Source organism: Myxocyprinus asiaticus, chromosome 33, assembly GCF_019703515.2.
Source record: "Myxocyprinus asiaticus isolate MX2 ecotype Aquarium Trade chromosome 33, UBuf_Myxa_2, whole genome shotgun sequence".
NCBI lineage: Eukaryota > Metazoa > Chordata > Actinopteri > Cypriniformes > Catostomidae > Myxocyprinus > Myxocyprinus asiaticus.
Genome location: NC_059376.1, coordinates 3,343,991 through 3,369,610, shown reverse-complemented (window position 1 = coordinate 3,369,610; position 25,620 = coordinate 3,343,991). Strand labels below are relative to the sequence as shown.

Below are 25,620 nucleotides of genomic sequence, written 5' to 3'. Positions count from 1 at the left end.
GGGACATTTTACTGCGCATGCCGCGAGTGAGAGAGGGAAGAAGCACGCGCAGCCTGAGGTGAAATGAAACTTTGTATTTGCTCCAGATATCCTCTTTTTTAAATAATATTTGTATTATTAATTCTATTTAAAATATGTAACATTAATATGACAGTAATTTAAGTGCAGCCTCTGTAAAATATAAAGCCAAACGTAAATGTGTAAAAATTATTATCAATTTATTAATATTTTATGATTCATTTTGTGAATAGGATCCACGTTATGATCATGAAAGAAACAGACACACATGCATTTTTTTCTACTCTAATAACCGAACTATGGAAGTTCACAAAAGCGATTTATGGGCGAAACCCTGAAAACAGTAAAAAAAAAAAAAAAAAAACGTAGCCTACATGTTGTAACTGTACATTTGTCATAGCAATATCTTACCTTTTGTTCTCTTCTTTTTAAAGAAAGACAAAAGATTTCCTCTAACTGTTCTCATTTTTGCAAATCCGCGAAACTTGCATTACCTTCAGTGGCATAAGTTTCATGTGAATACTAGGAAGGATAAGTCAACCCATCATTGCTAAATTGTTGCTAAACATACCTTTTTGCCGGTGTTTTCAGAAAACTTTTTGTAGTGAGAGTTTGCATTCTCATGGTTGCCAGATTGCACTACTAAAGCATCACACTGGCAGAATATTTTCAAACTGTGCAAGTGTACAGATCTGATTAGAGGATTTCACCTCATGAAATTCTGCAACCCCAAACATGTCGAACTTTAATACTGATCGGCTAATCGCAAATATTTAAAATCTGTTATTTATCAAACGTAGAGAATTAAATATTTTACTTGCATGATTAGTTCTAAGTAATACATGATACAGTTGATCTTATGGGGATGGTAAGGACGGATGGTGGTTTTACAAGGGGGATGGTTTTTGGTATTTCTTACAACAAGGGGGATGGCATCCCCTCGCATCCCCCCTCAACTCAAGCCCTGTGTATAATGTGTATGACTTGCTTGTACAAATATTTATTGTACACATTCTCAAATTCAAATCTACAAGCTCTTGAGTTTTGCAACACTTTTACCTTCTAACAGAAGTCCAACAGGTGCTTAACTGCTCTGTAGGCTTGCTTTAAAACTGAGAATGTTGAGAATGAACAGTCCATGGAACAGTTTAACCAAAATCAAAGTTGATGTCTTTAAATGCAATGTCAGTGACATTCCAAGGCTCAACTAAAGTGATAGAGACAGTGCGATCACGACAGATCCGGACCCACTGCAGCCAAGTAAGGTCAATTTCCTTCAGGGCGCTCATGCACAAGACACAACATGCTGTAAAAGACGAGGTTGAATCTAGCTTTCTAATCGCCAACTTCTTGTTCAGTAAAAGTTCTTCTTCGCCACTACACAACTCAAGCTCTGGCAAGTAAAATCTGAATTTTTACTTGCCAGTGGCTAATAAAATTAATATATGCGAGTGATTTACTCGCTTTGTTGAGGGCTGGTAAGATGAGCCACCAGGCCTGGGGTAAGTTGAGCCAAAAGACAAACTTTTTCAAACTTATTTGTCTCAAATAAATTACTTTTTGTTTAGCTGTCTTATCTTATCATAGACCAGTGTTTCTTAATCCCTTCCTGGAGTACCACTAACAATAATTTTGGATGTCTTCTTTATCTAATACCTGATTCTACTGATTAGCTAGTTAGTAAAGTGCCCCATAATCTGAACTGAGTGTGTCACATAAGGGTGACATCCAAAATGTGCAGTGTTAGTAGTACTCCAGTGGCCCATTCTTTGTATTTTGATTCAGTAGCCGCTTTTCCACTATCGGGCCAGTGCGAGCCAGGGCCATAAACTGGTCAACCGGAGCATATAGCCTCGGACCTCGAGCCACAAGACCGAAATCACTCTGCATTCCCACCATCAGGCCAAAAGCCCCATAGTGTTGCCTGTTACCCATTTCACAGGTCAAACAAAATATGCATGTTATCTAGTTATCTAGAATATCAAGTGTATATTGTGTGTAAACATTCACTAGCTAGCAAGAGAAGTCAATGCTGACAACTCACCGACTGTAACGGCCATGGTGTCCTTAGTGGTCTCTCCACTAAAAGCGGGACAATGTCCCAGCACACCGTCCATGATCACGAACCATGGTAAGTTCTTCCCTTGGGCACCGCTTTGTACATTGTGTGTCTTAACGGATTTGTAAAGTGTTTTTTCCTTCGAGATACAGGTGCGTGACATCACACAAACATGTCACCCAGAGAGACGTACAAAGTGATAAACATTCACTTTTATTAAATTATATCGATAGGATTCCCGCTGATCCTTAAAAAGCCTTAACATGTCTTAAATTCAGTTTTCCAAAATTTAAGGTAATTAAAAAGTCTTAAATATCTTAAATGATACAACAAAAGTCTTAATTATAATTTAAAGAGGTCTTAAGTTTGGATGTGGAAAGACAGGAATCTTGATATGGCCTAATGTGATTATCAAACTTCAAGAGAATATGATTTAATTGAATAAATGCATACGCTGCATGCTTCATAGTGAAAACGCGGCATTGTTGTATTTTCTCCAAACTAGCTGGGGCTTGTGAGTTTCCAACTGTTGCAGAGCAGTTCGCAATCATTAAGCCATATCGGAAATTCATGACAAGCGATTACTAATGATCAGCTGTTGATGATGATGGTATAGTTTTGATGAAATATGACAATGTTTACTTTTAATTGTTTATATTGTAATACGTTGTAGATTATTGTAGGTGTATACATTTTTTTTCCCTTATCTGAATGAGCAGCTAGAAGCAGTGAAGGGCATACATTTCAAAATAAGAGTCCCCGGTGTATTTCAGTCTTTAAAGTTCAAAGTTCTGGGCTATGAATAAAATCTTTTTATTTGTTATTTTATTTTTATTTATTTTTTCTTGGTTAAATCAAGTCAAGTCTCTCCAAAAACTCGACTGCCACAGGGCTCGGAGGAAGTCAACCAGGGAACACAGTTTGTGAACACTACTGGGAGTTAATGGCACACGTCTTCAGCTCAGGGGAGGTGAAAGGCGCTATGTGTAAGCGATACACCCGGCCGGCTATCCCGGACTTATCTGCTTGTATTGCATGCCACTACACGGGACGAAACCGGTTCCACCCGGAGGTTGTAGGGCCCAGGAGGCTGCTACACCCCTGGTAGAATGGGCGGCCTCTACCCTACCGGGGGCGGCACGTCCTGGGCATGATATGCCATAGTTATGGCATCAATGAGCCAGTGGGCGATCCTCTGCTTGGAGACAGCGCTTCCTTTCCGCTGTCCGCCAAAGCAGACAAAGAGCTGCTCAGAGATTCTAAAGCTTAGGTCTTCCACGTCCCATCCAGGGGTCAGACATGGAGATTCCAGAGGTCTGGTCGTGGGTGCCAGATGGTGCCCTGTCCCTGAGAAAGAAGGTCCTTCAGGGAAATTCGCCGGGGGGGCTGTCGCGAGGAGCGTGAGGTCTGAGAACCACATCTGGTTGGACCAGTAGGGTGCTACCAGGACGACCTGCTCCTCGTCCTCCCTGACCTTGCACAGGGTCTGTGCAAGTAGGCTCACTGGGGGAAACACATATTTGCACAGGCCAGGGGGCCAGCTGTGTGCCAGCACGTTTATGCCGAGGGGGGCCTTGGTCAGGGCATGACAGCGCATCCGCTGTAGTGTTGAGGTTGCCCGGGATGTGAGTGGCTCGCAGCGACTTGAAGTGCTGCTGGCTCCAGAGGAGGAGACGGCGGGCGAGTTGTGACATACAGCGAGAGCGCAGACCACCTTGGTGATTGACATATGCTACCGTTGCCGTGCTGTCTGTCCGAACTAACACGTGCTTGCCCTGGATCAATGGCAAAAACCTCCGCAGGGCAAGCAGAATTGCCAACAACTCGAGGCAGTTGATGTGTCAATGCAGTTGTGGGCCTGTCCACAAGCCGGCGGCTACGTGCCCATTGCAAACAGCACCCCAGCCCATTTTGGAGGCGTCCATCGTGACCACGACGCGCCTGGAGACCAGTTCTAGGGGAACACCTGCCCGTAGAAACGAGAGGTCGGTCCAAGGGCTGAAAAGACGGTGACAGACCGGCGTGATGACCACGTGATGTGTCCTGTGGCGCCATGCCCATCTCGACTCGAGTCTGAAGCCAGTGCTGAAGCGGTCTCATATGCATCAACCCAAGCGGGGTGGTCACCGCTGAGGATGCCATATGCCCCAGGAGCCTCTGAAAGAGTTTTAGTGGAACTGCAGTTTTCTATTTGAATGCCTTCAAACAGGCCAGCACCGACTGTGCGCGCTCGTTCGTGAGGCGCGCTGTCAAAGAGACTGAGTCCAACTCCAAACTGAGGAAAGAGATGCTCTGAATCAGGAGGAGCTTGCTCTTTTCCCAGTTGACCCGAAGCCCTAATCGGCTGAGGTGCGAGAGCACCAAGTCCCTGTGTGCACACAACATGTCCCGAGAGTGAGCTAGGATTGGCCAATCGTCGAGATAGTTGAGAACACGAATGCCCACTTCCCTTAACTGGCCAAGGGCTGCCTCTGCGACATTCGTGAAGACACGAGGAGACAAGGACAGGCCGAAAGGGAGGACCTTGTACTGATATGCCTGACCCTCGAATGCAAACCGCAGGAAGGCTCTGTGTCGAGGTAGAATCGAGACGTGGAAGTACGTGTCCTTCAGGTCTACCGCCGCGAACCAACCTTGATGCCGGATGCTCGCCAGAATGCGTTTTTGCATCAGCATCTTGAACGGGAGTCTGTGTAAAGCCAGGTTCAGTACTCGCAACCCACCGCCTTTTCTGGTACGATGAAGTAGGAGCTGTAAAACCCCTTCTTCATCTCAGCCGGAGGGACAGGTTCTATCGCTCTCTCCTGTAGGAGGGTAGCGATCTCCACGCGCAAAGTAGCAGCGTTTTCGTCCTTCACCAAGGTGAAATGGATACCGCTGAACCTGGGCGGATGCCTGGCGAACTGAATTGCGTAGCCGTGTCGGACGGTCCGGACCAGCCATCGCGACGGATTGTAAAGAGCAAGCCACGCGTCCAAGTTCCGTGCAAGGGGGACCAAAGGGACAACGTCGTCGGATGTACCGGCAGGTGGGGCCTCGTGGCGGGGCGGAGCTCGAGGTGCCACACCATGTCATGGCCGTGCTGAGTCTAGGGACATCGAAGCACTTACCTGGCTCCTTGTGACCACCCCCGGAACAGCCTGGGACGGGGGAGGAAGAGGCCTGTCCTCGCAACCCATGGAGACTGTCACATTGGGGGTGGATTTGTGCCACAGCTGGGCACTCAGGGGCGGGAGACCGCCGCTTGAGCGCCGAACTGCCAAATAGAGTGGTGGACGGTGGTCACGATGACGGCCGTGCACATCGAATACGTGACCCAGGGAACAAGGAAACCGCTCTTGCTGAACTCTTGAGTTCTGCAGCCACTTGGGCATGCAGCACAATTAAATGCAAAGGTAACAGAAAGATTCTCCTCCCAGCCTTCGACCGGTGGATGGAGAGATCTGCTTACCAGCTCCATCTCAATGGCCCGTCTCAAGGGTGCTTTGAAGCCTTTCACGGGTTCTTGGCGGCCACGAAACGGGTGGCGTCTGCTTCCTGCGGTGGGCTCCATGCCGGGGCCGGGCCGAAGGGGCGGGCTGTGGCGGAGCCAGTGCAGTCACCGCAGGGGGACGCCCTTGGCGACGAGCAGACGGGGTGCTGGATCTTGAGCTGCGCCGGGGCAGGATATGCTGGATAGCTTCCATCTGCTGCTCCACCATCGAGAGCTGCAGGGCAAAGTCCTTGACGGTGTCGCCGAATAGGCCAGCCTGGGAGATGGGGGCAGCAAGGAACTTTGTCCTGTCGGCCTCACCCATCTCGACCAGGTTCAGCCAAAGATGGCACTCCTGGACCACTAATGTGGACATCGTCTGCCCGAGAGACCGCGCCGTGACCTCCGTCGCTCGGAGAGTGTGGTAGGTCACCGAGCGCAGTTCCTGCATCAATCCCGGGGCGGAACTACCCTCATGCAGTTCCTTTAGCGCCTTGGCGGACTTGCAGGAGAGCCATGGCGTGCAGGGCGGAGGCGGCTTGTCCAGCGGCACCGTAGGCCTTGGCCGTCAGAGACGACGTAAACCTACAGACCTTGGACGGGGGCTTTGGGCACCCGCACCAGGTGGCAGCACTCTGCGGGCATAGGTGCACCGTGAGCGCCTTTATCCACTGGGGGATTGCCGAATAGCCCTTGGCCGCCCCACCATCGAGGGTAATGAGGGCAGGGAAGCTGAAAAGATTGGGACCGGGGAGTAAAAAAGTGCCTCCCACGACCTTGTCAGCTCTTCATGCACTTCTGGGAAGAAAGGAATGGAGGCGGGGCGTAGCTTTGAGTGGCGCCGCGAGCCCAGGAACCAATCATCTAGCTGCGAGGGTTCAGGGAAGAGCAGAGGGTTCCACTCCAGCCGACGCTTGCGGCTGCCCGGGAAAGCATGTCATCATCTCTGCGTCAGCCTGTGAGTGGGCAATCGCCCCCAGTGCTAGCCGCGCTGGCCTCATACCTGTAGGTAAAATGACCGAGGCGGGGAGCCTCTGTGGTGGCTTGCTTTCTCATGAAGGCGAGCCGCGACCGCATAGTTGCCATGGACATGTCCTCGCAAACAGTACATGACCATCCACGAAAACTGTCGCGCCACGAGGGAAGCGAGCAGGCACGCTGGTCAGGCTGCGTCGGCGCGGATTTCGAACAGCGCTGCCGAGCATTCATCTTGTGAATCTCCGCTCTCTCCCTAACAAAACGGACGAACTACATCTCCTCACCCATACAAACAAGGACTTTTCAATCTCTGCTGCCTTGTGCTTCACAGAAACCTGGCTGAGTGAAGCCATTCTGGACAGCGCGTTACATCTGCCGGGCTTTCAGCTGTGCAGAGCTGAAAGCCCTGAATCAGCTGTTCAGAATTTGCATCGCGGAGTTAACGGGGAAAATGAGAGGCGGTGGAACATGCTTTTATATCAATGAAAGTTGGTGTACAGATGTAACAACATTAAAGAAAATCTTAATTTGGAAGCGCTCTTTATTAACTGTAAGCCTTTCTACTCGCCGCGGGAGTTTTCCGCGTTTATTCTGGTGAGTGTGTATATCACGCCAAATGCGTGTTTGAATGTGGCGCTGCAACAGCTGGCTGATCACAGCCACATTACATGCCCAACCAGAGACAGAAATATATTGGATCACTGCTACACAGCAATAAAGGATGCATATCGCCCTGTTCCTAGAGCAGCTTTGGGACTAATTGATCACTGTCTGGTTCATCTTCTTCCAACCTACAGACATAAAATAAAATCTGCTAAGCCTGTAGTAAGGACTGTAAAGAGATGGACCAATGAAGCAGAGCTGGAACAACAAGCCTGCTTTGACTGCACTGATTGGAGTGTTTTTGTAGCTGCAGACACCAATCTGGATGAGCTCACAGATACTGTAACATCATATATCAGTTTCTGTGAGGATATGTGCATTCCTACTAGGACTTATTTAACATTTAACAACGACAAACCATGGTTTACAGCAGAACTCAGGCAGCTTCGTCAGGCCAAAGTGGATGCTTACAGAGTGGGGGATAAAGTATTGTACAATCAGGCCAGGAACACACTGAATAAGGGAATTAGAGTGGCTAAAAGAAGATAATCTGAGAAGCTGAAAAAAGTTTTCAGCTAACAACCCTGCATCAGTGTGTTGTGGCATGAAACAACTTACGAATTACAGGACTCCTGCCCCCAACCCTGTGGTGGACCATCAACTGGCTGACGACCTGAATGCGTTCTACTGTAGAATTGAAAGGCCCAGTCTCACACCCCACACCCACTCTGACCTTCACTTCACACAAACACCAACACCTCCTGCAACCCCCTCCTCCCCCCTCCTGCTACTAAACCTGCACTTAAGATCTGTGAAGATGATGTGTGCCGTGTCTTTTGAAAACAAAGGATAAGGAAAGCACAGGGCCCAGATGGCGTTTCACCTGCATGTCTTTGATCCTGTGCTAACCAGCTGGCCCCCATCTTCACACAGATCTTCAATAGATCACTGGAGCAGTGTGAAGTCCCATGATGCTTCAAATGTTCCACTATCATCCCCATCCCAAAGAAACCAAAAATCACAGGACTTAATGACTACAGACCTGTCACCCTGACGTCTGTGGTCATGAAGTCATTTGAGAGACTGGTGTTGGCCCACCTGAAGGACATCACTGGACACTTTCTAGATCCCCTTCAATTTGCTTATCGAGCAAACAGGTCTGTGGATGATGCAGTCAACATGGGATTGCATCATGTCCTGCAACATCTGGACAGACCAGGGACATATGCAAGGATCCTTTTTGTGGACTTCAGTTCGGCTTTCAACACCATCACCCCAGCTATTCTCTGAACTAAATTACACCAACTCTCTGTTCCCACGACTATCTGTCAGTGGATTTCCAGCTTTCTGACAGACAGGCAGCAGCTTGTGAGACAGGGGAAATTTACTTCCACCACCTGTACAATCAGCACTGGTGCCCCCCAGGGATGTGTGCTCTCCCCACTACTCTTCTCCCTCTACACCAATGACAGCATCGCCAAGGACCACTCTGTCAAGCTCCTGAAGTTTGCAGACGACACCACTGTCATCGGCCTCATCCGAGATGATGATGAGTCTGCATACAGAAGGTAGGTTAAACAGCTGGCTGAACATGCTCAAAACGGTGGAGATGATTGTGGACTTTAGGAGGAACCCCCCAACACTGTCCCCCCTCACCATTCTAAACAGCACTGTGGCAGCAGTGGAGTCATTCAGGTTCCTGGGCACTACCATCTCACAGGACCTGAAGTGGGAGACCCACATTGACTCCATTGCAAAAAAGGCCCAGCAGAGGTTGTACTTCCTTCGCCAGTTGAGGAACTTCAATGTGCCACAAGCGCTGCTGATACAGTTCTACTCAGCAGTCATTGAGTCTGTCTTCTGCACTTCTATGACTGTCTGGTTTGGTTCAGCTACAAAATCAGATATCAGAAGACTACAAAGGACAGTTCGGACTGCTGAGAGGATTATTGGTTGCCCCCTGCCCTCCCTTCAAGAACTATACACTTCCAGAGTGAGGAAAAAGGCTGGAAAAATCACTCTGGACCCCACTCACCCTGCCCACTACCTTTTTGAACTGTTGCCTTCTGGCTGACGCTTCAGAGCTCTGAGCACCAGAACTGTCAGGCACAGGAACAGTTTTTTCCCCCAGGCTATCCTTCTCATGAACAGTTAAAACTGCCCCTTTGAGCAATAATTAATGTGCAATTCACAACTTAGTCTTTTTATATTATCCAACACATCCTACCTCTTCTGCCATTACATTCCCTTGCACTGTATATAACCGATTTGTATTTAGATTTGCACTACGCATGTGTATGTGTGTGTATATGTATGTATGTATGTATGTATATATATTCATATATATATGTATATGTATGTATATATACACAGTGCATCCGGAAAGTATTCACAGCGCTTCACTTTTTCCACATTTTGTTATATTACAGCCTTATTCCAAAATGGATTAAATTCATTATTTTCCTCAAAATTCTACAAACAATACCCCATAATGACAACATGAAAGAAGTTTGTTTGAAATCTTTGCAAATTTATTAAAAACTAAAAAAATCACATGTACATAAGTATTCACAGCCTTTGCTCAGTACTTTGTTGAAGCACCTTTGGCACCAATTACAGCCTCAAGTCTTTTGAGTATGATGCTACAAGCTTGGCACACCTATTTTTTGGTAGTTTCTCCCATTCTTCTTTGCAGGACCTCTCAAGCTCCATCAGGTTGGATGGGGAGCGTCGGTGCACAGCCATTTTCAGATCTCTCCAGAGATGTTCAATCGGGTTCAAGTCTGGGCTCTGGCTGGGCCACTCAAGGACATTCACAGAGTTGTCCTGTAGCCACTCCTTTGTTATTTTGGCTGTGTGCTTAGGGTCGTTGTCCTGTTGGAAGATGAACTTTCACCCCAGTCTGAGGTCCAGAGCGCTCTGGAGCAGGTTTTCATCAAGGATGTCTCTGTACATTGCTGCATTCATCTTTCCCTCGATCATGACTAGTCTCGCAGTTCCTGCCGCTGAAAAACAAACATAATGCTGCCACCACCATGCTTCACTGTAGAGATGGTATTGGCCAGGTGATGAGCGGTGCCTGGTTTCCTCCAGGCATGATGCTTGCTATTCAGGCCAAAGAGTTCAGTCTTTGTTTCTCATGGTCTGTGAGTTCTTCAGGTGCCTTTAGGCAAACTCCAGGCGGGCTGTCATGTGCCTTTTACTGAGGAGTGGCTTCTGTCTGGCCACTCTACCATACAGGCCTGATTGGTGGAGGGCTGCAGAGATGGTTGTTCTTCTGGAAGGTTCTCCTCTCTCCAAAGAGAAACGCTGGAGCTCTGTCAGAGTGACCATCGGGTTCTTGGTCACCTCCCTGACTAAGGCCCTTCTCCCCCGATCACTCAGTTTGGCCCGGCGGCCAGCTCTAGGAATAGTCCTGGTGGTTCCAAACTTCTTCCATATACGGATGATGGAGGCCATTGTGCTCATTGCTGCAGAATTTTTTCTGTACCCTTCCCCAGATCTGTGTCTCGATACAAGCCTGTCTTGGAGGTCTACAGACAGCATGGCTTGGTTTGTGCTCTGACATGCACTGTTAACTGTGGGACCTTATATAGACAGGTGTGTGCCTTTCCAAATCATGTCCAATCAACAGAATTTACCAAAGGTAGACTCCAATCAACATCTCAAGGATGATCAGTGGAAACAGGATGCACCTGAGCTCAATTTTAAGTGTCATGGCAAAGGCTGTGAATACTTATGTACATGTGATTTTTTCGTTTTTTGTTTTTAATAAATTTGCAAAGATTTCAAACTAACTTCTTTCACGTTGTCATTGTGGGGTATTGTTTGTAGAATTCTGAGGAAAATAATGAATTGAATCCATTTTGGAATAAGGCTGTAACATAACAAAATGTGGAAAAAGTGAAGCGCTGTGAATACTTTCTGGATGCACTGTATATATATATATATATATATATATATATATATATGTATGTGTGTATGTGTGTGTGTGTATTCTATATATACTTTTTTCTTTTCAATATTTATCTATTATTTATTCAATTTTAATTATTTTTTAAAAGTCTTGTTGCTGTTTTTGTATGTTGTGTACTGGAAGCTCCTGTCACCAAGACAATTCCTTGTATGTGTAAGCATACTTGGCAATAAAGCTCATTCTGATTCTGATTCTGAAAAGCAGAGGCCCTAAAACTGATCCCTGTGGCACTCCGTATTTAACTTTAGTTTGATCTGAATATTCCTTGTTTACACAAACAAAGTGGTAATGGTTGGATAAATAGGACCTAAACCAAGATAATGCCTGTCCATAAATGCAAACATAATTCTCAAGCCTATCCAAGAGAATGTCATGATATATGGTGTCAAAGGAAGCACTAAGATCTAAAAGCACTAGAAGAGAAATGCAGCCATGACCAGTTGATAAGAGCAAGTCATTTGTAATTCTGATAAGTGCAGTCTCTGTACTTTAGTGGAGAAAGCTGAAATTGACACAGACAAAAAGTGGTTGTATAGCTTATTGAACATAAGCTTATAGTCATCAGCAATCCATTTTGCATTCAAGTTCATAAATCTGTCCTGTCCTCACAGGCATTCTTACGTTTCATCTGTGCTGTTTTTAATTATATTGTTGGTCTATGTACATGTGCATCAGACTGATGCTTGTGGAGTGTCTCACTGGTTTTTAGCATTATAAACGAAGTGTTTTAGGACAGGATGTCAAGTTAAAAGTAGCTGATACTTTGAAAATGGTGTCTCGAGATCCCTGCATTCTGTTGTGCTTCGTCCAGCTGTCAAGAATGCATCCTGTTTGAACGGCTCTCATTCTGTGGCTGAGCTGCTTGTGAGTTTTGTTAAGGTGCGCTGACTGCCCCCTGCTGACGTGCCTTGTAAAAATACAAAGAATATACTTTGTGTAAATTGCTCCGATGGTAGGAAAATACGTGCTTTTTTAAATTAATTTTTGTATGGGTCAAAAGGCATGATTAATTGCATTATTTTTTTATTTTTTAAACATGAATTTTTATGTAATTATTAGCTCTAATTGGACACTTTAAATCAACATGCATTTCTATAACTTAAATTTTAATGAATACAGAAAACATGTATATGTTATTGTATGCATACCATGAGCAGGACACATTTGTTTGCATTTTGTTTTGTGTTTTCACTGGAAACAAGAGCATCAGTGAGCTTAGGAAAAGCGGAGAGAGTAGAGCACCTGTCTGTGTGCACTAGAGAGTTTTACAGCTGTCAAAACCACAGCCGCAATTAAAAAGAACAAATTCCAGCCCCAGATTGCCACTCAACACATACGAACGAAGTGAAAACTCCTGCTTAAGATCTGGAGATGTTTACTCTGTATTAGACACATCCCTAATGCAAGCTATTTCAAAAAGTGGTGGGGTCAAAATTGGCCATGGCAAAAAGTGAGGGACATGTCCCCCCATCCCTTCCATAACAACAACTATGACATTGAAGTTAAATACTAAGTATGAACATGAGCAATTGTAATAGTGCTAATAAGTAATGATTCTTAGCGATAATTAGTTATGATGAATATCAGAAGCGTCCTCTCTATTTGCCTCTCTGCACAGGTAAACGATGGAGCACAGCGAGTGCTTACCTTCGCCCTGCCCTCTCCAGACCCAACCTGACAGCAGAGGTCGGTTGCATGGTGACCCGTATCCTTTTTGATGGGAATCGAGCTCGAGGGGTCGAGTTCCAGCAGAATGGACAGACGAAAAAGGTTAAAATCACCTCATTTGGCATCTGCATTATGTACTTTATAGATGCTGCCTTAAAGGGATAGTTCACACAAAAATGAAAATTCCCCCATTATTTACTCACCCTCATGACATCCCAGGTGTGTATGACTTTCTTTCTTCACCAGAACACATTTGAAGAAAATTAGAAAAATATATTTGCTCAGTAGTTCCTTAAAACACAAGTGGATGGTGATATGACTTTTGAAGCTCCAAAAAGAACAGACAGTCAGCATAAACATCATCCATACGACTCCAGCTGTTAAATGAATGTCTTCCAAAGCGACACAATCACTTTTGGTGCGAAAAAAAATCTATATTTAAGTACTTTTTTAACACTGAATCATCGCTGCAGTGGCATACGCGTGTGAAGTAATCACGTTGGCACGTGAGACACGCGAGAACTGAGGCACGTGCGGTACACATGGAAGAGCAGCGCTGTTTACAACTGAATAGGAGGAATGCTGTACATAAGCTTTGTTGGTTTTGGTTTAGATCTGTATTTGTATCTGTTTGTTTACTCAAAATGGTGCGTTTGTGCGCTTATCCTGGATGTCTCAAGCGGGAGAAGAACGTGAGATTACATCTGTAACATGCCAACGCAAATTCGTCACACGAGAGACTGCTTGGACTCCACCCTCTCGTGAATACACATACTGCTGCTGACCGTAAGCGATGTTTTATGGTTAAAAGTACTTGAATATTGATCTTTTTCACACCAAAAGTGATCGTATTGCTTTAGAAGACATTAATTTAACCGCTGGAGTCATATCGATGACGTTTATGCTGACTGTCTGTTCTTTTTGGAGCTTCAAAAGTCCAATCACCATCCACTTGCATTTTAAGGACCTACTGAGCTGAGATATTTCTCAATTTTTCTTCATATGTGTTCTGCTGAAGAAAGAAAGACATACACACCTGGAATATCATGAGTAAATGATGAATTATTCCTTTAGAGCAACTTACCGGAAAGTGCATATTAGCCTTGTTCCAAAACCTAGTGAGCTGCCTACATTGGCAGCAACCTTCTAATCGAGCACTGTAATTGAAACAGAACCTGATAAGTGACTGGTTTATTTGGAGTGCTCTACAAAGGCTGCAACTCTATATGCTACACAAATAGACCTCCTTACAAGAGACTCCACTCACAATTAATTTTCAGTAGAGTTTTACATTAGCATGTTGCTATGCTTATGACGGTTGAAATAGAACATTTGACAGTTTCTGTTTTAAATGAGTTTACGTATATTTATAATGAGCACATTATGAAGTTTAATCTCGACTTGTCTGCAATCTTGGAGGATGTTTTTTCACTGAGGTCCTTGCAGTACATTCTGGATGAAAATTCTTCCCCAGAATTTAGCCAAACTATGCACCTAGGCAGCATGATGTTTCTGCTTATCTTTTGGAACAGACTTGACAATGGTATTGTGCCTATGGTGCCTTAAAACGTAGTCTACTTACTAGGTTTTGGAACGGAGTAATAGTGTGTATGGAATAATATTGTGACTGTTACTTGATTACGCAGCTTAGTTGAAAGTCAAAGTACGTCATGGTTACTTGTGTAACCTCCGTTCCCTGATGGAGAATTATGAGTGGTTGCACGCCAACCTGAATGAGTGGTTGCACGCCAGCTCCTTTTATACCTGTATGTCCGGGGGAGTGGCATGCAAATACCACTCGCCAATTTTCATTGGCCTTTTATCAAAGACCAGAGGTGTCTCGGGCTCCCAAGAGTGACCCCTAGTGTCACTACATTGACACAACGTAGAGTGAGTGACAAAAAGGGAACTGAGATTACACCTCAAGTGGCAAACACAATGCCAACACAGTTGAAAAACTAGCAGTATAATGCTGAGCTACACTGATAGACTGCATGAATTGTCCTTTAAATTCATCAGAAACATAGTGCCTGCCTGTCAGTAGCTGTGTCCAAAACCAAAGGCAGCTGATTTTTTGTTTTTGGGTGAACTATCCCTTTAATGTCATGCCTAATGAAACACATCCATGTGAGCATGACACATAACGAAGTGAATAGTTAATGACTACAATGCTATTGCTTTGTAGAAATGTAAGTCTTTTCAAATGTCTTTAAAAGTGATAGTTCACCCAAAAATGAAAATTTTGTCATCCTTTATTCACCCTCATGTTGTTCCAAAACCGTATACTTTCTTTCTTTGTGGTACAGCAATTGAATTGAATTGAAAGGCATTGAATGTTAGGAACTGACAACCTCTCTCTCAATTCACTGTCATTGCATAGTTTTCATACAATTAAAGTACACGGTAACTGACCTTATCTGATCTTTGTGTTAAATCTAGTGTAAATACTCTTAAATAAATAAATACAATTTCTACACGACATCGTTTTGTGAGATTCTTGTGCTTGTGAAATCATTTCAGCATGTAAATTGTGTAGTCTATGTGAATAACCTTCTTAAAATTTTATGACTGCAGATTTTAATCAGTTTGTATTATCAGACTTTCAAAACATCATTCATCAGCACTGAAGATCACTGAGCAAATCCCACTGCAGACTGCTCACAACTGATTACAACAATGTTGTTTCCTGCTTCAGTCACACAGGACACTTATCTTATCTACTCATCACACTTTTACTCTCACTCATGTCCTGTCATGTGTTGAAGCCCTCAACATTTTGGCTTCTTCTCATTCTCTACGTGCTCTGCAAAGAGGCAAGGAAGGAGGATAGAGGAAGATTTTTTTGTAGAAGCAGTTGACTTTCCACAATTTTAACCAGCTTTAATTCACATTTGCGGTTTAAATAAACCATAAATGTCACATAATTCAACTGCTTTATTAAGATTTATTAGGATTATTTGAATGAACTAAGTTTAACGCAGCTGCACAAAAAATGCGCTTTGAAGTGAAATTTCAGTGAGCATGGTATTCCATTTAACAATTACACCTTGCTTCAACGATTCTGTCCTCGCATCTAGTCCTTGCCTCCTTTAACGTGTCCTAAAAGGAAGGAGTTAAGAAGCAATGAAAGGAAACAGAAGGACTAAGCATGCATGTTTGTGATGTTTCTTCAGGTGTTTGCTGATAAGGAGGTGATTCTCAGTGGAGGAGCCATTAACAGTCCTCAGCTCCTCCTGCTGTCTGGAGTGGGAAATGCAGATGAGCTGCACAAGCTGGATATTCCTGTGACTCAACACATCCCAGGTGACCCCTTTACCTTTAGTATGATCCTTTTGATGTACCTACTGCTCTTAATCCTCTCTTTTAAACATGGCCCAAAATCAGTCCAGTGTTGAGGAAGCTACTTTGAAGCTGTGTCTTCCCAAGCTTCAGAAGCTACTCATAACGTAAAGTAGTTCAACTACAGTTAAGCTAAATTACACAGTCAAGTAATTTAGAGGAATGTTCCGGGTTCAATACAAGATAAGATCAATTGACAGCATTTGTGGCATAATGTTGATTACAACTAAAATTAATTTCGACTTGTCCCTCCTTTTCTTTAAAAAAAAAAAGATCTTGGTTACAGTGAGGCACTTACGATGGAAGTGAATGGGGATCAGTGTTTGAACATTAAAATAGTGTTTCAAAATTATAGCCACCAGACATAAAGGATGTTGGGCTTTACTGGTTGTTTAGATCAGTGTTACTATCAGAAATAATTAATAATTATTTCTGTAGTTATTCATTAATATTTAAATTAATTAATTGGATCTAACTCATTAAAACCTCATATGGGGCTCCAGTAAATGTAGTGTGCTATGTTTAGGAGCAAGTTTGGTTATTAGCAATAATTAATAATTATCAAAGATAATTACTAATTATTAAAATCAATAGAACATTGATGAGAATCAATGTTAGCTTTTTTAATCCTTTAAAATCAATTTTCAAAGATAATCGTTAATTGTTAACATTGATGAAACATTAATTAAAATTAACACTAGCTTATTGATCATTCAAATTCAACAATCATCAAAGATAATTATCAATTATCAAAAATCAATAGAATATTAATAAGGATTAACATTGACGGGGCACCACCCTGAAATCAGGGACTAATAACCAGATAGTAAAACAGTCTCAATATTAGATTGTTTTCTTAGGAAAATCGACATCCGAAGAATATCGATTTTTGGGAAAAAAACAATGAATGAAGGTTTGAATCCGAGCACTGACATCCCGTCAGCATGACACAGGCGTATACAAAACAAACCAAAACACTTCTCTTTGTAATATAAACAAAGTTTATTTGTGCAGTAATATCAATTAATAATTAATACAATGCAGTCAATAAACTTCCGACTTACAACTACAAACAAAACAGTGATATGATTAGATATGGAAATAAAATAATCCTATAACACATAGGGTGTGTGTGTGTGACAGTGTGTGTGTAAGGAGGGACGCGCACAAAATAGCGGACGTGACTCTCGTGGAGAGTATGTCACACGAGACTTCCGGCCAGGGAATATGACGGCGAATGGGGGCGGAGATGGCGTCTACCAGTTACCGCGTATATCCGCTTGTACGATAGCTTAGGGACAAAGCTGGGCTTTAGCATTTAAGCTATCTACGAGCCAAAATGTGTGCCAGAATGTTTGTGAGGGGTCGCGTGCCTGCGTGTGTGTGTGTGTGTGTGTGTGTGTGTGTGTGTGTGTAATTAGTACAAGAGAGAGAGAGAAGTGACAGCCCTAAAGCTGATTTCGCGATCGTGGGAGAGAAAGCAGCTGTTTAGTTCATCGCTCAGAGACGCGATGGACGGCTCGTAAACAGTCCCGCGTTATTTGACTCTTTAATGGATGAACTCAGTTGCAGTCTCACCCGCGATGGCGAAATTGCACAACAATCCAATTTGATTGGACCACAATACAGCAAAACAAAATCGTGATAATTAATACCCTGAGTATTAATAATGAGCAGACATGGCGATCCGTAAACTGTACAAGCAAAAACCTTGAAACACAAGAATAACACACTATAATATTCTATCTCTGCCCAGACATAAACCTCTTACTTGAATCGCATGAGGACAAAGGTAGAATGTGTTTTCCTCCGTCCTTTAACTCTGACCCGATTCCTTGAGGCTCGGGTGATGACGGGAGGCCGTTTCCTCGCTCTGTCGGCAGGCGGTACGGCTGTTGGTTCTCAGCGGGTGGTACGGCTGCGGTATGAGAACTCAGAAATGTCGACTTGATTGAAGATGGAAGAGAAATCTTTAATCTCTTCACTTCTGTAGGCAAACGGATGAAGATGCGAATTGCTCGGCGGTCTCCTTCGGATCCGTTAGAGTGTTCGGTTGAACACAGAGTAATCTCAACTCGTCCAGCGAGATGGAGATTGTATGGCTACAGTTTCAAGTCGGATGTTACTTCCTTGTGCCACGAGGTTGCACCTGAGAGAAGCAAAAAAAAGCTACGTCTAGATTCGGTGAACAAAGTCGCTGGAAGCCACTCTGGAAGCATTTCAGAGGTATTTCAACTCCTGATGATGTCATGTTTGAGGGACGTTGTGTTGTGTGCCTCATCCAATAGGAGTTGAGAGTTCGATCCTTTAGTGAGCAAGGCTTCATGGATTTGTAGTCTATTTTGGACTCTCTTTGTTTGATTTTGGCGCGATTTTTATCAGGAAGATTTACAACTTGGTGTGTGGGGGCTGAGTTAGGTTTTATGACTGTTAGGCCTGCCTTTGTCTTCTATCTGAATACATGAGGCCCAACATTCCCCCATTTGTTCTGAAGAGTTGGTTGTTGTCCAGCATCTTTAGAGCAACTGAAGGGCCGAACAGTTCTTGTCGGTTCACAGTAACCTGTGGGTTACGCCATCCATGTATTCCTGATAGGAAAGAAAAATGGTTGCACAGTCCATACAGTTCATTAGAGTTCACAGAGGCTTTATCGTCTGGACAGAGATTGAGGCACATCTGGGCATAGAACTTCTAGCTAATTCTAAAACTACATTCATCACACATAAACATTTCAAGTTATTGGAAGGCACAGCATTAACCATAACACAATCCTTTGTTGTTCTTTGGTCATAACACAAAATCAAAGTAGAACCTGACATTGGTTACTAGGAACAAAATGTTAGAGGAAAGGAGGGTTAAAGGTTAAAAGGCTTATCCTTGGAAATGATGGGGTTAACCTGTGGGTTGGGCTCAGACTGGTGTGTAAAATGCGGCTGTATGAGAAGTGAGTCCAGTCTGGCCTGTAGGTGTTGAATGTACCTGTACATGGCGTGTGCAATAATTGCGATGATGATCCAACCACTAAGGAGGAGCCAGAGGGCAACCAAACTGATAGGGTGTTCTCGGTAAGATGACGATCTGCTTATGTGACTATGAAAATCAGTGGTCAAGCCAGTCGGTTTGAGACTGAACTTCACTAATTCCATCCCTTCAGCCTGAAGCTGCTGTTGAAGGGTGTCATCAACGGTGAGGCTGTGACCTCTAAATGCGTCCATGATCTCAATTTCTGCGTCATTTTTGTCAACGTTGAGATGATGGAGGACAATATCGTCAATGTGCATGGTGGCTCTTTGGGGAACCATTAAGAACACCATTTGGTTTGGTAGCCTTAGTTTAGTGGCCTTAGTTTAGTGGCTGTATTATGGCAGTCGTATGACTTCGGTGGCTGGTGTGTTAACGAGCCAGTGACTGCCTGCTCGCTCTACCTTTGTCTCTGTTCCTTCATCTTTGATGGACATGCTACCGTGACACTTGTTCATGGAATTCTGCTCTTTGGCCGCAGAGGTAGTTAGTCACCTCTCTAACAAAGGGGTTGCGTTTGGACAAACCCAATGAATGTATTTTGTCTTGGTACACATGTTTAGGTTAGGGATAAGGTAGAGCGAGGGGTCCTCATCATGGTAGGCGAGTGTTGGTGGTGTTTTGAGGTGAATGTGTGCATTACCTCTCTGAAAACCAACATTAAATACAGATTTTAGTCTATATATATTCTGCCTATGACGGTAGATTGAGGATAAATCCTATTTTGAGGTTCTGAGGATTTACATGTATTGGAATTTCAATGCCAAAACTATATGCCATGTGTATCTGTGAAGGTTGCATAATGGAGATAGTAGCAGATCTAAGGATTTGTTCGACAAGGTCTAGGGAGACTAGGTAAGCTGGAATCCTTCCACCACTCAGACTGTTGACTGAGGAGCTAATTTCCCTGAGGTCCTTCATTAGATCTCTAACGATACACGCATAAGTTGTTTTCTCTGACAAAGTCCCTAAAGCATGCAAAGTTTTATTGATAAGAACTGAGTGCAAATTTACAGTGACTATAGTACCCTGAAGGGTTTTATTCAGGCCCTGTAATTGTTCTTATTGGAGTCGTCGTCTCTGCTGAATTTTTGGACGATGGCGACGTGTGCATCTGAAGCTGGCAAACTGTTTTCTGGACAAAGTGGTCTCGGTATGTCAACCTGAGCCCACATGTGTCTACGTTGGCAGTCAATGAGCGGAGCCAATCGGTTCAGTAGGTCCTGGCCAACTAACAGTGGTTCCGTATTAATGGGACATATGTAAACAGGGTCTGTTAGCATCATCCCTTGAAAGGTGTCAATCCAGGCCCGTTTTGTGATAGACGACCTATCTTGCGTGTAGCTTGTGATGCTTACGTTGTAGGTCTCTGTCTATAGTGGTTTGCCAAGGGAGAGCTTTGCTCTAGCCACCTCTGCGAAGGTGTTGGAACCCATTAGACTATTTCGGAACCGGTGTTAAGTAGTGCATGGGAGTTGAATGACCCATGTGTCAGGCGTTGCCCTTACGATACAGATCGCCCAAGAAGGTCAGAAAAGGAGGGTGTGGCATGTTAGGAGTGACTGTTTTGGGGAGCAACTTGAACACTGTTCCCCTTTTCCGACCTACAAAGTAAACTTTGGCGTTAACGGGAGGGGGTACATCGTCTAGTCATACTGACGGGGTTTCAGTGCCGTGTTCCTTTGAGGAGGTCGACGGACCTGTTGAACAACAGAGCACGTCAAGCTTAGTTACTAACTCAGTCAAGTATCTCCTTATGTCCTCCATTTCTTTTCTCAAATGTTGTTCTCTGAGGGGATTTGAAACCTTGCCTACCTGCTCACCTTCTTGTTTGGGTTTTCGTTCGAAACGCGCATTTCTTTTCGGCCGGCGAACGTTTTGTTGTTTAGGCCTGCCGTGACCCTGGGGGTGTGTCTGGTCACCACCCCCCTGGTTCTGTTGCCTACCCTGCTGGCGGAGTGATCGGCGCCTCTGGGGTCCTGTTCTAGCGTTCACCTTAACGCGAGGCATTTCGTTGCCTTCAGGTGCTAGGTCTGCATATGAGGCTTGGATCCCCAGGGCTCTGGCGTCGCCTTCGTGCCCTCGGGCAGTGCGCATGCGTGTCTCCCATGCCAGTTGCGTGTACTTTCTGATTTCCTGCATGGTGGGGTTGCCCATTCTGCAGTGCATCGTGACGTCATATCGCACGCACTCGTGGAGGTTATGAAGGAAAAGAGACTTGAAAGCTCATTCCTCCTCCAGACCTGGTTCGTTACTTCCTTGGAAGTACGTGGCTCTCAGGCGTCTATAATACTCACGCGGAGGCTCATGCCTCTTCTGGGTGACGGCGAAAGCAGCTATGGTATTGGAGGCTTTGTCGATATACAGCGAATACTCCTCGCGTAGGGCTTTACACAGAGCTGAGTAGCGGTTTCGTGTATCAGTCGGTAGCGTTTCCATGAACGCATGGACACTCCTTACCATGGTCTTCCATATAAGCTTGAGTTTTTCACGCAACGAAGCATAAGGCAAATCAGTCAGGCAGTGCTCAATTTCCCTAAGATAATTGTCGATGTTTGAATCTTGATTATTTGGGTCAAAGCGTTCTATGTCCCCTGCGAGGGACTCGAGTTGTCGGATTCGCAAGCTTTGGTGTCGGTATGACCACGGGTCGTCCGAGTCATCCGAAACATCACAGTCACTCGGATCGCTATAGCGATGAGGACGACTTCCTCCCCTTTGTGGTGGGGAAGGAGTCCAGTCGACGCGTGGGGGTGGACCCCGGGTTGCGTACAGCTCCCTGGCTAATGGGATATTCGAGCCGCTTACACCACTCTGGGCTTGAAAATAATTGTCCCCCCTCCGTGGTGTGGAATCAGTCGGTTTGAAACGCACAGTGGCGTGACTGAAAACTGATTGAGGAGGGTAACTATAAGGAGGGGCACCTGCATCCAACCAGCGGGCTGCTGGAGGATTTTGAAAGGTGTCTTGGAGGACGAAGTCAGAGACTGTACCACTAGGGGCAGCTCGGCTCCTAGCGTGTGTCCCTGGGTTTCTCAGGGGCACATTTCTATGCGTAGTGTTCTATTCTGTGTGTTTCAGCTGCACTTACCTGATCTGACTCTACTTTTAGCTGGGCAACTTGAAGCTGCCTGCGCAGGGTTTCGTTTTCCTCCTGCATCCGGGCATTATCTTCCTGTGCCTGGACTTTCTCAGCTTGAGTGCACCTAACGTCTTGGTGCAGGCTGAGATTTTCCCTCTGCACCGCTTAGTAGCTGCTCTGCAGCTGGGCGAGCTGGGCCTGGTGCTCGGCGGTTTGCAGTTGGGTTTTGCGGTGATGAAGAAGGAACATTTGGCCCACTAGGTCCAGGATTGTGCGCATTGGCTTCCCGACCGGGTTGTTGACATAATTAACTAGTTCCTGCAATGCTTCATCACAGTGACTAATATTGTAGCCGTTAAGGTTATCTCTCTCCTCTCTGGAGAGATGGAGGACAGCAGCAACTACATCTTGCAGTGCTGGGTCGACTAACCTCTGTGGAGCTTCAGCTCCAGTCATGCAGGACGATTGGTGACTCATTTTACTGGGGCCGTAAAAATTCTTGTGATAGTGGCTCTGATAGCTTGTTGTTTTACAGTTGATATAATGCTAACACGAAAGCACAGGTGAGAGGCTTCGACCTGTGGCTTACGGTCTACTGTTGTTATGTAATGTGCAAATTTCACTGCGTTCTCTCTTTGGTGGACGTCAATGAAGTGACTTGGCACCTCTCTGTAATATTTAGATGAAAGCGTTAGGAGTTAAATAACAACAACAGCAGATTTTAAGCAGACTATAGTAAATTTACCAACCCTTAATTCACTCTTAAGAGCACTTTCACACCACACTGGCTTATGTTTGGCAAGTTGTGAGAAGTAAATTGTCAAACAGAACCAAACTTTGAAGTAATGATTCAAATTATTACTTTGGATTCTTATGCATACACACTGTGACAGAACTGGCACGTAGGATGCCTCACACGGGTTACCAATTATTATGTTGGGCTTTACTGGTTGTTTAGATCAGTGTTACTATCAGAAATAATGAATAATTATTTCTGTAGTTATTAATTAATATTTAAATTAATTAATTGGATCTAACTCATTAAAACCTCATATGGGGCTCCAGTAAATGTAGTGTGCTACGTTTAGGAGCAAGTTTGGTTATTAGCAATAATTAATAATTATCAAAGATAATTACTGATTATTAAAATCAATAGAACATTGATGAGAATCAATGTTAGCTTTTTTAATCCTTTAAAATCAATAATTTTTAAAGATAATCGTTAATTGTTAACATCGATGAAACATTAATTAAAATTAACACTAGCTTATTGATCATTCAAATTCAACAATCATCAAAGATAATTATCAATTATCAAAAATCAATAGAATATTAATAAGGATTAACATTGACGGGGCACCACCCTGAAATCAGGGACTAATAACCAGATAGTAAAACAGTCTCAATATTAGATTGTTTTCTTAGGAAAATCGACATCCGAAGAATATCGATTTTCGGTTAAAAAAACAATGAATGAAGGTTTGAATCCGAGCACTGATATCCCGTCAGCATGACACAGGCGTATGCAAAACAAACCAAAACACTTCTCTTTGTAATATAAACAAAGTTTATTTATGCAGTAATATCAATTAATAATTAATACAATGCAGTCAATAAACTTCCGACTTACAACTACAAACTAAACAGTGATATGATTAGATATGGAAATAAAATAATCTTATAACACAGGGTGTGTGTGTGTGACAGTGTGTGTGTAAGGAGGGACGCGCACTCTCGTGGAGAGTATGTCACGCGAGACTTCCGGCCACGGAATATGACCACGAATGGGGATGGATATGGCGTCTACCAGTTACCGCGTATATCTGCTTGTACGATAGCTTAGGGACAAAGCTGGGCTTTAGCATTTAAGCTATCTACGAGCCAAAATGTGTGCCAGAATGTTTGTGAGGGGTCGCGTGCCTGCGTGCGTGTGTGTGTGTGTGTGTGTGTGTGTGTGTAATTAGTACGAGAGAGAGAGAGAGAAGTGACAGCCCTAAAGCTGATTTTGCGATCGTGGGAGAGAAAGCAGCCGTTTAGTTCATCGCTCAGAGACGCGGTGGACGGCTCGTAAACAGTCCCGCGTTATTTGACTCTTTAATGGATGAACTCAGTTGTGGTCTCACCCGCGATGGCGAAATTGCACAACAATCCAATTTGGTTGGACCACAATACAGCAAAACAAAATCGTGATAATTAATACCCTGAGTATTAATAATGAGCGGACATGGCGATCCGTAAACTGTACAAGCAAAAACCTTGAAACACAAGAATAACACACTATAATATTCTATCTCTGCCCAGACATAAACCTCTTACTTGAATCGCATGAGGACACAGGTACAATGTGTTTTCCTCCGTCATTTAACTCTGACCCGGTTCCTTGAGGCTCGTGTGATGACGGGAGGCCGTTTCCTCGCTCTGTCGGCGGGCAGTACGGCTGTTGAAAAGTTATAGCCAATTTTACAACTTCGTTACCATGACGATGTAATGCCAACAAACTCTTCAACCTTAAAACGACTCTAAAATGACAGCTCAAATAATACACAAGTTTTAACAGAAGAATTGATGCTATAAAATTATAAGCTTCATATTTCTGTGTTTAAACCCTCCAACAATTGGCCCCATTCACTTCTATTGTAAGTGTCTCACTGGAACACAGATTTTTATTTTTATTTTTTAAGAAAAGGAGGGAAATTCATTTTTGTGGTAATCAACATTATGACACAAATGCTGTTAATTGAGGTTAACTTGTATTGAACCTGGAACATTCCTTTAAAGAAGAAAATATTTTTTAAATGTATAACAATCGGATGGTGTTATTTAATTAAAAATATAACTTTAATATTAAATATATATATATATATATATATATATATATATATATATATATATATATATATATATATATCAGGCGCAATTATTGAATTCTACAATAATTTGCTAAATTAAAAAAATATCACCTTATATAGTTATATATTTAATTAATATGACATTAAACAGATAGGGTAATGTCATTACGTTGTAATAGTCATACGCCTGTCACAGGGTATGTTCATATTTTTCTCTTGGCGTTGTATTCTTCCCTGCCACCAGGAGTCACTGTTAGTACCCTTGGTGAATTTTGTATATATAGAGGAAGTAGAAGAGGAAGAAGCAGATCATTTTGTATTCTTCATGGTGTGTAATGTTTCCACAGCTAAATCCTTGTTTGAGAAACTCTTTGTGGTTTACTTAGGGTGACCATATTCTGGTTTTCCAAAAAGAGGACATCTTTTGAGATTGGGGTGGGGTGGAATAATAGGGTTCAAAACAGTGTTACTATGAATGCAAACTTTAATACAGTGAAAAAGACACTCTATTAGCATAACATAAATATATATAAATAAATAAAATTTTCCATTCTT

General features: G+C 43.7%; 1 protein-coding gene across 2 annotated transcripts in view; it reads left to right on the top strand.

Annotated features, from left to right (window-relative positions):
- chdh (choline dehydrogenase) overlaps window positions 1-25,620 on the top strand; it is a 55,899-nt gene that overhangs the window by 9,159 nt on the left and 21,120 nt on the right. For both annotated transcript variants that reach the window (XM_051670163.1, XM_051670162.1), the window contains exons 3-4: window positions 12,725-12,876; window positions 15,948-16,077. In XM_051670163.1, coding sequence (XP_051526123.1) covers window positions 12,725-12,876; window positions 15,948-16,077 — 282 coding nt within the window. The remainder of the gene's footprint in view (window positions 1-12,724; window positions 12,877-15,947; window positions 16,078-25,620) is intronic.